Raw genomic sequence first — 18,326 nt, forward strand, 5'->3', positions numbered from 1 at the left:
AAAATAAAAAAAAACAATGAGGGACCTAAGGCTACACTTATATACAGTAGCTATAGTATACAAAAAAAAAAAAAAGAGGGATCTAAGGCTACGCTTATAAAAAGTAGCTATGGTATACAATGTGGCTACGCTTTATAAGTGATGCAGTAGCGTTGAAAAGCGTAGCCTATTCTGGAAAAATGAAAGCTGAAAAGCGTAGCCTTTGGTCCTGGACAGCATCACTTGAAAAGCGTAGCCTATTCCCAAACGCCAAAAGCGTAGCCCTTGGTGCAGAAAAGCGTAGCCTTTGAGAATAGGCAACGGCCGAATAGGAATCACCCCAAAAAGCGTAGCCGTAGCCCAAAAAGCGTAGCCGTAGCCTAAGGCATCATTTTTTTTTCACTTTTGGCTACACTTTTCAAGTGTACCTGAATGGGTGTTTTTCTTGTAGTGTTGTTTGGGCGCTATTATTTTGATAAAAAAATATCTTTTTTTATTTTATTTTTTAGTGTGTTTAGCAAATTTCTAGTAGTAAAAGTAAAAGTACTAGAAAAATAAAAAAAAAAACATCTTTTTTGAAAAGTTATAATTTATATTTTTTTCTAAAAGATTTTTTTCTTAAAAAAAAAAGATGTTTTTCAAGTAATAAATAAACAAAAAGTAAACAGAAATGTTTGGTAACAAAAAAAAAAAAACAGCCAAAAACAGCTATAACTTACCTTATTTAGTATTCATTAATTATTGTGACAATTAATAAATGCTAAATAAGGCAAGTTCTGTCTGTTTTTTATGTTTCCGTAACATTACCCTTCCATGAAATATATACTAAGATCCAAGTTTTCTTTATTAATTTTTCCAAAACCTGGATCCAAAGTTTGAAATCTCGCTACAAAAAATGTGCTCATTATCGTTGGAATTATCATTGGGTCTCGACAATTATTTTATTTTCATTAATAAATATTGTCGAATTGTACACTTTGATACTAGATTTGACGCTAAAATAAGGCGTAAAACTCATGTACTTAGCGCAAAATATTATTGTCTAATTTTTTAATGGTAGATCAACTAAATAAAATATTCCATTTTACTTAAAAAAATTCCGTATAATAGTTAGATTATTCCGATGATAAATCTGACGCAAATTAAAATTATAAATTTAAATTCATGATCCTTTTTATTTCTGTACGTTGAGCCATTACGTCATCAATCTCTTCTATTATTTACTATTATGGACATCTATCACCACCACTTAACTTGAAATGTATGTATGTAAATTGAATTGAATCGGATATGTATAAAATTTCGACTCAATTCATACTAAAACATTGAGATTAAATCTTATATTTATGTTTTTTTTTTTATTTAGATCCGATCTAATATATAAGTTTGTATATTAAATATTAGATATTAGTCATATTACTAATTAAAAACAAAAATTTAAAAAATACTAAAACATTGAGAACAAATCTTATATTTATATTTTTTTTATTTGGATCCGATCTAATATATAAGTTTGTATATTAAATATCAGATATTAGTCATATTATTAATCAAAAAACAAAAATTTAAAAATATTCGTAAAAAAATTTAAAAATTCATAAAAAAATAAAAACTTATTTTTTTTTTTATTTACACTTATTTATTCTCAAAATATTATTAAATATTATTTAATAATAAAAATAAAATAATAAAAAAATTGCTTTTTATTATATTTATCTGTAAATTGAATTTGTTCAGATAAATTTATAAATTAGATTGTATCCACATATTTCGGGTTAAATACGAATAAATACTATAAATTTTGTGGATTAAATTTAGATTTGTACACCTCTTCATGCCTTTGTCGCCATCTTCGCTGCTACCATTTTCGTGTTTCCTAGGGGTGTGTATGGCCCGGCCCGGCCCGAAGACCCGGCCCGGTCCCGAACACTTTAGGGGCTAATTTGGTGTGATTTCATCGGGTCTAGGGCCGGGCATGGGTCTCAAAAATAGATCCGGTCATTATTTCGGGTCAGGTCCGGGCCATAGCTCGGGTCACCCGAAATCGGCCCGGTGGCCCGGTCATCATACATAATTAATATTTTGTGTTATTAGTGATGGATGATGGCTATTATTATGTGAAATTTAAGTGTTCTAAACCTTAATATTTTGTGTTATTAGTCATTATATATAAGACTATAAGTTAATATTTTATATTTAAAATGCATAAGACTTTAGACTAATGCATAATCTTGTGTTATTTGTATTGATTTAAATATTTTGTGTTATTAGGCAATATTAGTATTGATTATGGTTATGCTTTAATTTTAGAGAAGAGTTGGTTCCTATTATATTTTTCTAAGTGAATTTTACCATGTCAAATAATGATTGGAGTATTGAAAATTTGGATATTTTTACATGCTAACTTACAAGAAGGTATCAAGGTAATATAATGTTAACGGCCGGTTTTCACCCGGTTTTTACCCGGTATAATCATGGCCCGAAAGTGTATAGGTTTCATCGGGTCTAGGATCGGGTTCGGGTCTAACAAATAGGCCCGGTATATATTTCGGGTCGGGTCTGGGTCACATCAAACCCGGTTTCACCCGATCCATGCACACCCCTAGTGTTTCCATACGGTTGTCCTAATAATAATAATAATAATAATAATAATAATAATAATGAACAAGATAAACTTAATTATTTTGCAAGTAGTAGTCACATAACTTACAACTTTTATATTCATACAAATACATTATAGTCTACATAGACCCTTCTTTATTTAGGAAATACATACTGTAGTAGGAAATTAATTAACGAAGCCAACGTCATCATCAGTTACGTTGTGTTTAATTCAGATGGAAATCCCAATGAACAGATTTTATGGGCCGAGTTTATTGGCACAAATGCAGAGCACCGGTAAACACGCTGGATCGCAAACTTGAACCACTTTTCTTCCGACTGATATCATCACTCCATTAAATTCGTTCCCTGAAGATCCTACTGCACCTGCAATATATCATTAACGAACAACCACTACATTATAGGCTAATTTTGTTAGATCAGATTTGTATGTTAAAAAAAATTAAAGGTCACAAATTTAATTATTCTCTACATAAAAAAACACATTAAGTCTTTACATTGCTTAAAGAATAATATTACACATCCAAGTCTTTTTCTTAATTAAATCTAACTAAATTGGTCTAACATAATAAAAACAAGTTATAGCTAAAATTATTCTAAGTCATATTGTTTAACTTGGTTAAATTTAGTTTATAAAAATACTTTGATGTGTAGCATTACTCTTTTGGCATATGCTATCTTAACTTTTCACACGAATAAATTATTATTTTAGTCTCTAACGTTTAGACAAGTATTAATTTCAAATGTATTATTTTATTTTTAATAATTTGTTTCATTCTATTTTAGTCATTTGATCAACATTCTTTTTTCAAAAATATTCCTTTTTATTATGATTTCTTTTAGATAACAATAAAAATCATAATTATAATGGTTATAGTAATTGTTATAGTAATTTGAGAGTGAAAATAATAAAATAATAAAAAAATATAACAATAGAGTAAACAATGATATTTTTAAAAGAAAATTTTAATTTTGTCAACAAGACTAAAATAAGACAAATAAAAAGAATAGAAAAGGTTATGAATTTGGGAGAGTTCATGACCTTCCTTTCAATGTACATATAGTTTTACCTCCGAAAAGAAGAGAATAAAAGAAAAGAGAAAAAGAAAAATAAAGAGAAAAAAAATGTAAAAGTGTCTCTATTTTTCGAAAATTTGGTTGGAACTAGATTAAACATTAAATATGTAAATTTTTTTATTTTAAAAAGAAGGAAAGATGATTTAAGGGAGAAAGAAATGAGAGATACCAGATAGATAAGGCGCACACACAAGTAGAATAACCATGAAAGTGATTAACCTGTAATGTGCCATGTTTATTGGATGATTACAAGTTGGACATGTTGAACTTCAATTTATAGAGCAGCATGTTCCAATTTCAAGGTTAAAAAATAATGCAACTTGGTTACTTCATTACTCGGCCAATAAACACGTGCGAATAAACTATATATTAGCCAGTTGACTTTTCTATTAGTCATGTGCCCGCTTATATAATTAGGTAAAAATTCAAGTGTAGTCAATTTTACGTGAAATTAATTAATAATTAAAAATTATCAGATATCATAAAATTTTTTTTTAAATAACTCAAAAAAATATTTTTTTAAAAAAACTCATCCAAACAAACCTTATATATGACCTCTAAGAATCTAGTTTAATTAAGGATGTAATATCAAATTAGTATCTCACCATTTCTATATCGAATAGATTAGCTTTAAAATATTTGATAAATTGGTCTTTCTTCTATTAGAATATATCAAATAAATTAATCCCTAACAAAATAAATGCACAACTTATTTAGATAATTTAACCTCTCAATTACAGGAGTTAAAAAAACTAAAGATTCATAATAATTTAACAAGTACGGTTATGCATACAAATCTTTTTCACATATAAATCGTATAAGTTAACACTAATCTAAAGTTTTTTAGTTATCGAATAGATAATCGCAAATCCATCATTAAAGTAAAAGCTAATTCTATAGAAGAAATAAAATATTAGCGAGGAATTTTTTTGAACCTAACTCGTCGCAAGTTGTCCGCTAATATGATCGTAAATTTATCACATTTTGTAGTAAATCAATAGCTAATCTTTAAAAATTCTTAATCAAATTTGTAAGAATTTTGTTGTTAAACCAAAGCTATTACTATCGCAAATATCGTCGCAAATTCCTTTTAAACTAGTAACAAATTGATAGGTATCTCACAAATGTTTTCGTCGCAATAGAATCTTTAATTTGTCACTATCATCAATAGCAAGTATGTCATTAATGTTTCGCAGAATATTAGTTTAAATACCAATTTTGTCGCTATACTAAAATAAACCTCATATTATTTTTTTATTTTAGTCATTTAACTAAAATTATAACGCATACAAATAAAATTAGTTCAAAATTATACATGTTTAAAAAAGTTCAAACCATGTTTAAAGAAATTAGGTATTGAAGCTTAACCTAATAATAACCAAGCCTTTGAGTTTAATCAAATGCCTATTCTATCTATTCAATAGCTCTAAAAAAAACATGACTTAATCAGTAAACTAACAAAGAAAAAGACTCAGTTACAGTATCATGTAAAAATAAGTATTCACTCACTTCTTTAGAGATGTTGCAATATGGCTGTCCAAATGTAATTCCGTTTCTATAAAATTATTATACATTACACATCTCAGTTTTTTATTGCACATTAAAAATTTTAAAAAAAATAAAAAATACAAACAACACCTGAGACTTAACATATTAATTGCACAAAGAACATGTCCACCAATTTCACCTTCAGTTTCACCAATGTTATCGCTTATACTGTGATCAAACTGCAAAAATATCACAGAAAAATAACATCAATAGGATAAATCAAGTGAACGTACCCAATCAAGTTCATTTTGGATTCAACTCCGACATCACTAAAATGGCATATTTTACTATTGAATCTTGAGCCGTGATATTGTTTGCAAATTTCAAAACTAGCAATTTAATCTGGCCAGAGCATTCTAATTTTCAGTCATTAAATTTGTGAGAAAATAACCCAAACATAACTCAAAAGAAAACTTAAAGTCGTAAGCTTGCTGGAAATTTTTTTTTGAATAAGAGAGCTCAACACAATGAAGTGGAGCGACAAACAAGCCAACAATTCAACAAGAAAAACAAAATAAAAACAACAATCTCCTTAATGTCATCTCCGGCATTGCCATCAACAACAGAAAGGATCTAAACTACTCCATTCTCTATAACTTTTTAAAGATTTCTGAAAAACCACCTCTGCAGTTGCCTCCTTGTTATTAAAAATTTGTCCATTTCGCTCAAGCCAAACGTTCAAAATGACCGAGAAAAAGCAAATGAGCCACTTGTTGCGCTCCACCTTCCTGTTAGCAGCACCTGTCCAACTCTCAAAGTGTTCTTTAAGTGAGCCCGGAACAGTCCATGATCTCCCAAATTCAGTTAGCCATTGACACCACATCTGCCAAGTAAACTCACACCCCAAAAATAAATGGTGAGTAAGTTCCACTTCTTTGTTACACAGGACGCACATGTTATCACCTTGGCTAACAATTCCCAATCTATGGAGTCTTTCTTTAGTATTTACTCTTCCTATCAGAGTAAACCAAATAAATAACTCCACTCGTAGCGGCACCAAACCTTTCCAAAGCGTTCTTGTGAAACTATAGCTGGTTATATCCTCCGGGAGGGATTCTGACTGTACTACCTGCACAAAGGAGTTAGTTGAAAATATACCTTCCTTGTCAAACTTCCAAAAGATTCTGTCCGGCTTATCATGTGATAGCTTTATAGGCCTTAAGGACTCATGCAACAGATCCACTAATTCCAGCTCCCATTGGTATAAAGCTCGCCTCCACTGAAAATTTCAAATTCATTGCTGGAAATGTTCTAGAATTTTAATTAATTGGCAATAAAAATATCATTTTTAAGTCTTCTAAGAATGTGATCTACTCTATTATGCAAAATCATTTTAACCCTCATAATAACTCAAGGCATATAGTGTGATAAACTACATCTGCTCTTGATTTAATGAGAGTCTTCATTCTTTCGTTGATTCATCACCAGTTAGTCTTTTAAGCTTCCTAATTGAGTTTATATAGTCTTTCTCATATTTTAATTTTTTTTTTGAGAAAAAAAAATGTATATCAATAGTTCAGTATAGATCACGGTAATATCAAGTTAGTATTTTGTAAATTGAACTTCAAAAAATTACTATAGCCATATGTATGCAACAACATATTTTAAAGAGTAGCCACATAGTATGGATACATTGTCTGATTCATTGAATGTGTCAAATTTTTTTTCTTGGATGAAAGGACAAAAAAACATTTTTACATAAACTGTAACAAAATGAGATAGTTAAATAGAATTTAGTGCAACCATTTCCATGAAATATGTACTAAGATCCAAGCATTCTTTATTAATTTTTCCAAAATCTGGATCCAAAGTCTGAAATCTCACTACAAAAAATGTGCTCATTATCGTTGGAATTATCATTGGGTCTCGACAATTATTTTATTTTCACTAATAAATATTGTCAAATTGTATACTTTGATGCTAGATTTGACACTAAAATAAGGCGTAAAACTCATGTAATTAGCGCAAAATATTATTGTCTAATTTTTTAATGGTAGATCAACTAAATGAAATATTCCATTTTACTTAAAAAACTCCATATAATAGTTAGATTATTCCGATGATAAATTCGACTCAAATTAAAATTATAAATTTAAATTCATGACCCTCCTTACTTCTGCACGACTGCGCCACCAATCTCCTCTATTGTCTATTATCATGGGCATTCATCACCACAGGTTAGCTTAGAGTGTATGTATGCAGATCAAATTGAATCGGATGTATATAAAATTTCGATCCAATCCATACTAAAACATTGAGAACAAATCTTATATTTATATTTTTTTTATTTGGATCCGATCTAATATATAAGTTTGTATATTAAATATCAGATATTAGTCATATTATTAATCAAAAAACAAAAATTTAAAAATATTCGTAAAAAAATTTAAAAATTCATAAAAAAATAAAAACTTATTTTTTTATTTATTTACACTTATTTATTTTCAAAATATTATTAAATATTATTTAATAATAAAAATAAAACAATAAAAAATCTGCTTTTTAATTATATTTATTTATAAATTAGATTTATTCAGATGAATTTACAAATTAGATTATATCCGCATATTTCGGATTAAATATAAATAAATAGTATAAATTTTGCACATTAAATTTAGATTTGTACACCTCCACCCACCTTTGTCGCCATCTTCACTGCCACTATTCTCGTCTTTCCATACGTTTGTTATAATTCATCCCTAATAATAATAATAATAATAATAATAATAATAATAATAATAAACAAGATAAACTTAATTATTTTGCAAGTAGTAGTCACATAACTTACAACATTTATATTCATACAAATACACTGCATACACCCTTCTTTATTTAGGAAATGCATACTGTAGTAGCAAATTAATTAACGAAGGCAACGTCATCAGTTACGTTGTGTTTAATTCATATGGAAATCGCAAGAAATAATCTTAGACTGCATTTGTTTATAGAGATAAGACATTATTGAGACAGAGATATAGAAATACATAATTGTATTTGGTAAAAAAAACATAGACAAAAATAAGGGTGGCAAAGCGGGCCGGCCCGCCTAGACCCGCCCNGTTTGGCGGGCTCCAAATCCTAGTCCGACCCGCCTTTTTTAGCGGGTTTAGCGGGATGGCCCGACGGGTTCGGCCCGTTTTGCCACCCCTAGACAAAAATAATGTGTTTAGAAATACTGAATTAATATATTTTATGTCTATCCTAACAGAAAAGACATAAAAATATTAACAAGAGGCATAACATTTTTTATTTGTTTATTATTCTTATTAATTTTTTATGATTATATTTTTTATTATTATATTTTTTATTTTAAATTTTTTAAATAAAAAAATATGAATAAATTAAATTTTCATCATCTATTCTAATTTTTTATCAAATAAAATACAAAAACATAAAAATTTATGTCTTTATTCTTTAATATTTTATCCTATCTTATTTTCAATATCTTATTCTATCATGTTCTCAAATACAAATGCAGCCTTATGGACTGAGTTTATTGGCACAAATAATACAGAGCGGCGGTAAACACGCTGGATCGTCGCATATTTGAAGCACTTTTCTTCCGAGTGATATCATCACTCCATTAAATTGGTTCCCTGAAGATGCTACTGCACCTGCAATATATCATTACCAACCACTAGATTTTAGGCTAATTTTGTTAGATATTAAAAAAGATTGTGTGTACATCTAGTTTTTACATTAAAAATAATTTTTTTTTAAATCAAATCTAACTAAGTGGTCTAATATAACAAAAATCAAGTTATAACTAACAATATTTCAAGTCTTATTATTTAACTTGGTAAAATTTGATTTATAAAAAAACTTAAATGTGTAATATTACTCCTTTCACTACACCATATTCGACAGATAGCAGCAGTTATGTATAGGATTAGCAGCGGTTTTTAATCGCTGCCAAACGGATAGCAGCGGTTGATAAATCCGCTGAAAAATAGTGTGCGGCTAAACCCTTAACAGTGGTTATTACTAACCGCTGGTACAACCGCTGCTAAATGGTATTTTGCAGCGAAAATATTTTGCAGCGGTTTCATCCGCTACTAAATCGTGAAAATATGATTTAAGGGAGATTGCAGCGGTTGACAACCGCTGCAAAATGCCATACGTTTACTAATCCAGCTATGAATATGGCAGCGGATTCAAAACCGCTGCCAAATGTCGAGTAACACTTTTAAAAAAAAAAAAAACCAGAATTTATAATAGAATATGACAACTCTTTTATTCTTTATATGTTCATCCACTCAACTGCGTTAATTTATTAAAATAACCAACAGCCAATCCAAAAACAACACACGAAACAAAACATAATTAATTTTGCAAAGGTGAATCATTATAACGATAATTTGTATCTAGTGCATCCATTACTGTAAACTACAAATAAAGTCAACAAAATAAAAAACTACAAATAAATATCTCAAAAGTCATTACGAAAGTAAATAATAAAAGAGTATTCCGATTCCAACACTGATAAGTCAAATCATTAGTGCCCACACATCATCTTGCATGGGATGAGGTCGGTGCACTTCTCAAAGAATCGAAACCCACAGCTATTTCAGGTGGCAAATTACCTCCTTGTTGCTGGATTACGTATGTCAACAAATCTCCCATTGTCTGTATTTTTGTCTTCCCTTCAGCTGCCTTTGTCTCCATTCTCTGTCTCTTTGCCTTTTCCTCTGCTGCTGCTGCTGCCTTGAGTTCTGCTGCCTCCGCCTTGAGTTTCACAATCTCCATCTGATACTCCTCAATCTGTACACCGTAATCCGACTGCTCTGGAATGTTACGAAAACACCGCTTGGACATGTACCAATACCGAGTCCACAAACTCTTCTTGGGTGCTCCTTTCCAAGCACTTGTGCAAGGGAATCATTCTGTGAAAATTCCTTGCTAGAGGGGTCTTGGCTCTCAACAAGTTCTATTGCTTCCTGCAAACATGTGAGGTCCAGATTTACTAATCTAAATTCAATGATAGTAATTGCAAAGGGAATTTTGAAAAAGTAATGAACATGATTTACCCCAACCAAACGCGCTTCTTCATTCATATACTTTCCATTCTTTTTTTATGACTCATGGTCCATCCCTCTCCTCTCCCAATAGGTCTTCCCAGTCGTTGCTCCTATAACAATCATCAATACACATTTGTATTAAACACAACACTGTATTACCAGAAACACGTCAACATTGTTGAACTGAAGTTAAATTAATTACTTCTTCGTGTCTCTTTTTTGCCATCGTTTTAGAACCTCTGGTATGTGTGTATTGTTGCTTTGAACGATTAACGGTATTTTTTCTACACTTCTCCTACACACAAAACGAAGAAAAATAAATGTTATTGGGATAAATTACTACACTGTTAATGATTTTATAAATCAGCCTTGAGCGTACAACTTCAGGAAACAAAAAAAATGATAAGGTGATGAACTTTTGGGTAGTAGTTTTTCCACTATCACAATAAATTCAGCATATTTAGTAGTAGTTCATTACCATTTAAAATCGCATACATTGAAATTTCAACTACATATTTGTTACCTGCGTGTCATCGTCCAATCGATATTGAAGAAACTTTTTCCAGTGATTTGCCTCTATTCCTACTGGCTTACGCTTGATATTTTCCTCAAAAGTTAGTTCTTCGTCATAAACCTTATGGAACAAATGATTTCTTGAATTCCTCCAGCAGCTTCTTATTCTTTGTAAAATTCCCCGCTTTATCCACCCTCTTTTATCGTCCTCATAGTGGAAGACTCGCTACAAGTAGTTCAGATCAAAAGACAACATATAATAATTAACCACCTCAAACAGACTTATGTATTATCAAAAGACATACTTTATGACATCAACAATTCTCGACAACAAAATTCACAGAAGTCAACTACAAGAAACCCAACATGCACTATCCTTCTCTAATTTACCAGACTAAAACAAATAAAATAGAAAACCAATTGTGTATCCACCTACTAACAGAGAGTTGCTGCACAAAAAAAAAACAGCATCCCCATTGAAAGGAAACAATGAAATAATCTCTCAAGAAAAAATTAAAACCACATAAACATTCAAAATTTCAAAGTTAGGACGGTAACATAATCAACTTGTGCAGATGTGTTCCAATTTTATTTTCCTCAGGCATTTTCATCTAATCGAAAATCATAAATAATAGCTAGTCACTCTCTAATTAATAGCAATAGGAGCAGCTTTAACATTCTCATGAGGTTTATAAGTTTTATCATTATTGTTGTTATTATTATTACTACAATTATTAGTTACATTGCTATACACGAAGGATCAGATTAATTGGGGATTAAGCTGTATAATTATATAGTGCAATTTAAACTATACAAAAAATTTCTTAGAAATTTATCTAATATTCTATAAAAATCCGTATGGTCGATATCATGTGTGTGTGTCTTAATCTTTCCTTCTATTGTTCATTTAATATGTAAAAAAATAGCAATTTACACCGAGCAGCGGTAGCGCCTTACTTTATCAAACAAAAAAGTAAACATTACCTTAACCTGGTCATACGCATGATCCTTGGAAGCCTTGCTCATTGTCTTCCAACTCTTTGCACAAATTGGTAATTGTTGAAAATCAGACCCCAATGTCCCCAAGAACCCGCTCAATAAGCCCGCTACCTGACCAACTTGTTGCAACTCTCTGTTATGGTGTAGAACGATCTTCTTTCCAGGAGGAAGTGCTAATGCCTCCTTAACAGTCAGCTCCATAGAAGAGATCACACTATTTTCTAACAGCAATGAACAAACTTCAAATGTTAGTTTACTAAGAGAATATAATGCACGGAGAAGAATCATTACATTTACTAAGAAGCAAGCATCAGAAGAATACCTATGACATCAGCAAACCAATAATCAGTGTCCTTTTTTTGCTGTTGGCATTGCCTTGATGTTCAACTTCATGTTCGGCAAACATGTTATCTAGATGGTCATCGAATGACTCGATCTCATCCGCCTCCGGGTCATAATCTTCATCTTCTGAATGGTCATCTACACCTTCATGTGAATCCGGTGGATGCTTTCTATTTGTCGCAGGAGGTCGAGCGTCCCCAATGTCACTTGACAAAGCCATCCGTGTTTCATTGCGAGGTGGTCGAAAGGGTATAGCGTTAACACGGGATTGTCGACCACCGTTGCCGGAACGCGGAGGTGGAAGGGCTCTTGCACGTCGCTATGCACTTGAAGTTTCTGCTCCCGTATCATGCGTTCCATCCGTTTGCTAAAAACAAAGTAGTTAGAACATCAATTTATTTTATTTGATTTTCCCACAAATTATATTGAAGAAGTGTATACACTAAAAGGCAAATGAACATTCTAAAAAACTGGTGCATTAAATAACTCACCGGAGTAGCGTGGGTTTGACTATTAGGGCCAGCTATAAGTCCGGTTGCATTACTAACGGTGTACTGAGGTTTCCTTGGCATTTGATTATTCCTTAACACAACACAATGTCATTAGAGAACCAGCAATAGAACGACAATGGAAAACCAAATAGTGCACAATGACTATACCAATGATATCAATCAAGTTTCAAACAACATTTAAGACATTATATAACAATTTTGTTGCTGAATAATAATAAATAAATGAAATTAAATAATCATGACAAGTCTGTAAACCAAAGATTGGGGGTAAGACTCATTAAAAATTGATACTTATTCAACCTATCTATAGCAACAACTTTTTCAGGTATCTCTAATTAATTTTGTAAATGTTGCAAACGTCTGAATGGTACGTAATAGGTCTATCTTGCATGTAAAGAAGCAGATCATCAATAACCAAATGGAGAAAAATTCAGTATCATAACATTTGGGTAGGGATCGCCATGGTTTGGATTTTCAAAAGTCCAAACAAGATCCACTTTAGAACCAATTTTATGGTTCATGATACCAAACTGGAACCGGATTAAAAAGAGACACCGATTTAAAACGGGTTTGAAGAAACAAAAACCTATTTCATGTCGGGTTTAATATTTAAATCTGGTGTCATTTATTAACCTGATGTTAAATCCAGTTTTTCAACATCCAAATTAAAAATCCGATTTTAAATCTAGTTTTAAAATATCCAAATTTAAAATCTGGTTTTATTTTTAACATCCAATTTTAAAATCAGATTTTTTAACCAAAAATCCAGTTTTAATCAAAGTCTGATTTTTTTATCCCTCCTGTCCAAACCAAAGGAACAACCAAATCCAACAAAATATATACAACAAAGCTTCTACTTAGCTTATAATTTTCACGTGGACAGAATTTAAAAAAAAAAAACAGAACAACATAAACAAAAACGGACAGCAACATTTCAGATATCGAGATAAACAAAAAGCATCAAAGGACGTAAACAAAAAAATGAGCAGAAAAGAAACACAAAGAACAATAAGTATAGACTAGACCGTAGTCGATTTGACGGACAAGCTGAAAGCAGGGATCCACCGAAGAAGTATTCTGGAACAGATGTCTTAAGGCAGCAGTGTAACATGCAAGTATCGTTTGGGAAGAACTCAACTCTGACAGCCAAAAGAAGACGCATTGGTGAAGATGCAGATCAAGATGACTCGTATTGGAAAAAGAGGAGTGTGTTCTTTGATCTCCTGTACTGGAAGGATCACATGTTGCGTCATAACCTTGACGTGATGCACATAGAGAAAAACATTTGTGACAATGTGGTCTTCACTATCTTAAACGATAGCGTCAAATCAAAGGATAATCTTAAAGCTCACAAAGATTTACAAAGCATGGGCATAAGGCCTGAATTGTGGCCGGACGAAGGTGGTAAATATCCTTCAGCAATCTTCACAATGTCGAATCTACAGAAGGATGTATTTCTGAAGACTCTATAGAACGTGGTCTTTCCAGATGGTTACTCGAGCAATATTGCTCGTTGTGTTGACATCCGGTAGCGCAAGTTTTATGGGTTGAACAGTCACGACTGCCACATTCTAATGGAACAATTACTTCCAATTTTGGTGAAGAATGCATTGCCAAGTCCGGTATCGAATGTGATTGCGAATCTGTCCTCATTTTTCCGAGAACTCTGTGGAAAAGCTATAAATCCTATGCAGCTTGGTGCCCTTCAGAATCATGTTGTGCAAACTCTATGTCAGATGGAAATGATATTTCCTCCATCCTTCTTCATTGTCATGGTTCACCTTACGGTGCACCTTGTTGATGAACTAAAACTTGGTGGCTCAGTACATTATCAGTGGATGTATCCAATAGAAAGGTTAGCGTGATAATAAACGCATTTAAGAATCCTTTTTCCAATTTTCTTACGTATATACTAAACGTTATGTCGTATTCATGTAAAAGGTACTTGGGACGATTGAAGCAATACGTGCGTAATAGGGCACAAGCTGAAGGCTCAATTGCGGAGGGCTATTTAGCCGAGGAGATTTTGACATTCTGCTCCAGATATTTGGATAATACTGAGACTAGAATCAACCGTCCAGCGCGAGTTGACGATCGATCTGTTGATATTACAAACAATGCAGGATGTACTATGTTCCCTGAAATTGGAAAAGCTTCGGGGGCTGTATCACATTTTGCACTAACCCCAATGGAAAGAGATCAGGCACATCGTCATGTGCTAGTCAATTGCAAGGCCGTCGCTCCATTTATTGAGTAAGTATGCACATGTAATCATTAAGCACGATTATAACCAATTTCAAACACTCAGTCGTTGGACTAATTTCTTGTTATGTCGTAAAGTAAATTTAGGTCAGAAACCAAGCGAAAGTTACGGGATCAAACAAGGTCGCACTCTAAGATAGACCGTGTTGTGCATGCAGAATTTTCAAGCCGGTTCAAGCGTGAGGTTCGTTGAAATTTAAGCTGACCAACTTATTTCTGTCCTAGAATTATTTGTTGTAAATTCCAATTTTTAATATGAACAAACTCTAATTTATGGTGCTAGGTTCCAATGGACAGTACCGTACATTCGAAAGAAATGAAGTTGCTGGCATGTGGTCCCATGCTTCAGGCAAGACGGTTTGGGTCATACAACGTTAATGGGTACAAGTTTAGAATTATCACAAAGGAAGACGGGCTGAAAACTCAAAATAGTGGAGTTTATGTCTCATCCAATACAAGAAGTTATGCCAGCATGCGTGACAATAGAGTGGCTGTTGGTAGTGTTCCATATTATGGAAAAATTGTGGACATCATCGAACTGAACTATAGCTGCCATTTCACAGTGGTTTTGTTCAAATGTATTTGGGCTGATACAACTACGAGCAGAGGAATCAAAGAAGACCATCTGGGCCTTACCAGCGTTAATTTCGCTCGTCCAATTCACACCGATGATCGAGAAGAGGATGAACCGTACATATTGGCATCAGAAGCTCAGCTCGTGTACTATGTACGTGATGAAGTAGATCAAGAATGGAGTGTAGTGGTTCATGTAAAATCACGAGACTTGTATGACATGGGAGGAGAGAATGAGGATGTTGAAGCTGCTTTTTCTCCTCAGCCCGGGTTGAACATGTCAGCAGCAGGTGACATCAGTGAGTTACAGTTGACAAGAGATGATGATATAGAAGACCCAGTAGCAGATGGTTCTGATAACATAGATTATGTGCCATAGTGAATATATGGCAAAACATGTGCAGCATTTTCAGAGTATCTATGTGTGTTTGATAAGTTTAACAGTGTTTATGATGTGCGCAGTTTGCTGGTTACATTACTATCTGTGTTTTCGTATTTGAATTAAGTTTCCATTTCAAGTTGATTTTCATGAATGCCACTAGTTCCTCATCATCATTGTTATTGTTCTTAACATCCTATAAAGAAAATTATGACATCGAGTAAATTATCTTGAATTACAATATTGTTATCGTTGACAAATATAGTTAATATAAAAAGGTGTTGTAACAGGAGAAATGAAAACAGAGGATTTCTCATCATGCTGTGCAGGCACAACGTTCGCTAACAAAATGGCTATGGCCTCTCCATTCTCTTCATTGGAACATGCAATTACGGTTGCCAGAGACATATGGTCCCGTAAGTTAAATGTTAGGTCTTGGTTGGAGGCTTTATCAGGTCGATCTTGTTCTAATGAATACTTGGAAACGGCGAACGAAGCTACTGTGCAGGTATGTTCATTAGCCGTACCCTTAAACACTTGTGTTCAACATTATTTGAAAAATAAGAATTTTAAGTTGCTATATGCTTATGACATTTAACCAATGATAGTTGTTCCGTTAATGCTAAAACTTGTAGGAACTTCATGAATGGGGATCAAGGTACGAGGAGAAATTTGGCTATGTTTTTGTGACATTTGTAGCTGGTAGGACATCTGAAGACATACTTGCTGAATTAAAGGTTGGTAATAAATTTCTAGCACAGTAAGTGAATTACAGAGACACAATATGTTTTACAAAATAGATCATCAACTATACATTTTATTATGGTGCAGATGCGCTTTAATAACTCGCATGGTGTTGAGTTGGAGATTGCTTCAAAAGAGGAATTGAAGTATATAGAACGTGCTATTAGAGAGCTTCTTTCCAAGAAATCTGTCCAAACTACTGCCGAAGGAGACGGTAATAGTTAATTTTGTATTTGTTAATTTTGAAAGTCCTCTTCCCATAATTCCGAAATTTTATTTCCTTAATAACTAGAATGACTTGCAAGTTATCATTATCTTTTAACTAGATTTATATGTTGTTGGTTGCATGTTTATATATTCAGAGTCAGCTGAATATTCAAACGAAATAGTTGCTGACACTCTAGATGGAGCAGACACTGATTCAGAAGATGATTTAGATGCTATCTCCTCCGGTGGATATGACATCTCCAGGGATGTTGAGCTTAATAGGGTTCCAGAAGAAGACAATGAAACTTTAAACACCCAACACAGAGAAGATGCAGTACATGTTTAAAAAAGGGGTTTCGATCTGAATAAGATGCCATGGTTTGGAGATGACTTATCAGATCCGTTATCACGTCACTGCAGCGCTTTTTTGACAGAGTATTTCTGGCCAGGTCAATACGATGTTGATGAGAAATTTTGACTCAAAACTTGTTTGTCTACTTTAGTAATTCTGATTTTTATGCTCCATTGAACTTTGTTTTGAGTTAGTGAATTCGGATGTTTACTTGATTTTTATGTTACCAGTTATGGTTAAATACAAACTCAAAATGGCTGACACTACAAGAGAAAACATGATTCGTAAATTCGGTTTTAGTTATTCATGTATAAATTTTTTTTTTAAATAATGAATTATTTTTTGAGAAAATACTCAGAGTGGTCCCTGAACTTGCACTCGATACTCAAAGTGGTCCTTAACCTTGCACTGGCCTCAATATTATCCCCGAATTTGACACAAGTGTTTCACGGCCGTCCCTGGAGCATTTTCCGGGGAATATTCCTTAACGGCGCGCTGACGTGTATGAGAGGGGCCACGTTGGATAGGTAACGGTTATCTGATGTGGCAGTTATCTTTTTTTAACTCAATTTAGTCCCTGAAATCATTTATAACCCTAATCCCCAATTTATCACGAGAAACCAGACTGTTTCCTCTTCTCTGCTCTGCTTCGTCTTCCCCGGCACCGTTGAGCTTGAGTTGAGTGGAGTGGGTCATGATGGGTGGAGGCAGCAACTATGTAAGTAGCTCCAGTAACCGACGTTCAGAGAGAAGCTGTGGGAGGAGAACCACCAGACGCAGTCAGGAACGAGTTCCAGATAGGTGTGGGTGTGGTAGCCGACCCGTCCTGAAGTGGTCAGGAACAGAGGCGAATCCAGGGAGACCATTTTATGGTTGTCCTAACTACAATGTAAGTGATTTTTGTTAATGAATATACCTAGCGTCGTTGCTTATTAAATTTGTAACATTTCTTCTCCATGGGCATGAAATGTGGTTGCAGAGTGTTGGTAAGAGGTGGTGTGGTCTCTTTATGTGGGCTGACAAATTGGCTGATGAAGATGAAGAAAGTGACAGAGGTAGTTATGGCTTTGAAATGGAGGAATGGAGAATGAAATTTGCTTGGAAACTTGGAAAGTTGGAGTGTGAAGTTAAGGCTCTAAAAGTAGCATTTTGTTTGTTGTTGGTTGTTGTTACAGTAATTGTTATTGTTGTTTTGTGTA

The 18,326-nt window shown here is 33.0% G+C and overlaps 2 protein-coding genes and 1 long non-coding RNA gene across 3 annotated transcripts in view; 2 read left to right on the forward strand and 1 right to left on the reverse strand.

Annotated features, from left to right (window-relative positions):
- LOC107647562 overlaps positions 1 to 1,859 on the forward strand; it is a 6,039-nt gene extending 4,180 nt beyond the window's left edge. The window contains exon 11 of the mRNA XM_021105687.1: positions 1,798 to 1,859. Coding sequence (XP_020961346.1) covers positions 1,798 to 1,859 — 62 coding nt within the window. The remainder of the gene's footprint in view (positions 1 to 1,797) is intronic.
- Positions 2,632 to 3,990, reverse strand: LOC107648475. Its single transcript, XR_001621942.2, has 2 exons — positions 3,848 to 3,990; positions 2,632 to 2,967 (listed from the first exon to the last, which is right to left on the reverse strand). It is a non-coding gene; the product is annotated as an uncharacterized LOC107648475 (long non-coding RNA).
- On the forward strand, positions 16,174 to 17,121 carry LOC107647561 (uric acid degradation bifunctional protein TTL-like). Its single transcript, XM_016351631.1, has 4 exons — positions 16,174 to 16,332; positions 16,460 to 16,561; positions 16,656 to 16,782; positions 16,931 to 17,121. Exons 1-4 carry the CDS (start codon positions 16,174 to 16,176, stop codon positions 17,119 to 17,121), a joined length of 579 nt encoding a protein of 192 aa, XP_016207117.1.

Source organism: Arachis ipaensis, chromosome B06, assembly GCF_000816755.2.
Source record: "Arachis ipaensis cultivar K30076 chromosome B06, Araip1.1, whole genome shotgun sequence".
Lineage (NCBI taxonomy): Eukaryota > Viridiplantae > Streptophyta > Magnoliopsida > Fabales > Fabaceae > Arachis > Arachis ipaensis.

Excerpts from the sequence above, each read along its gene's own strand:
- LOC107647561 (XM_016351631.1), top strand. The coding sequence starts at position 16,174 with ATGGCTATGGCCTCTCCATTCTCTTCATTGGAACATGCAATTACGGTT. Across the intron at positions 16,333-16,459 it reads CGAACGAAGCTACTGTGCAG|GAACTTCATGAATGGGGATC; the intron begins GTATGTTCATTA and ends TAAAACTTGTAG. Across the intron at positions 16,783-16,930 it reads AACTACTGCCGAAGGAGACG|AGTCAGCTGAATATTCAAAC; the intron begins GTAATAGTTAAT and ends TTATATATTCAG.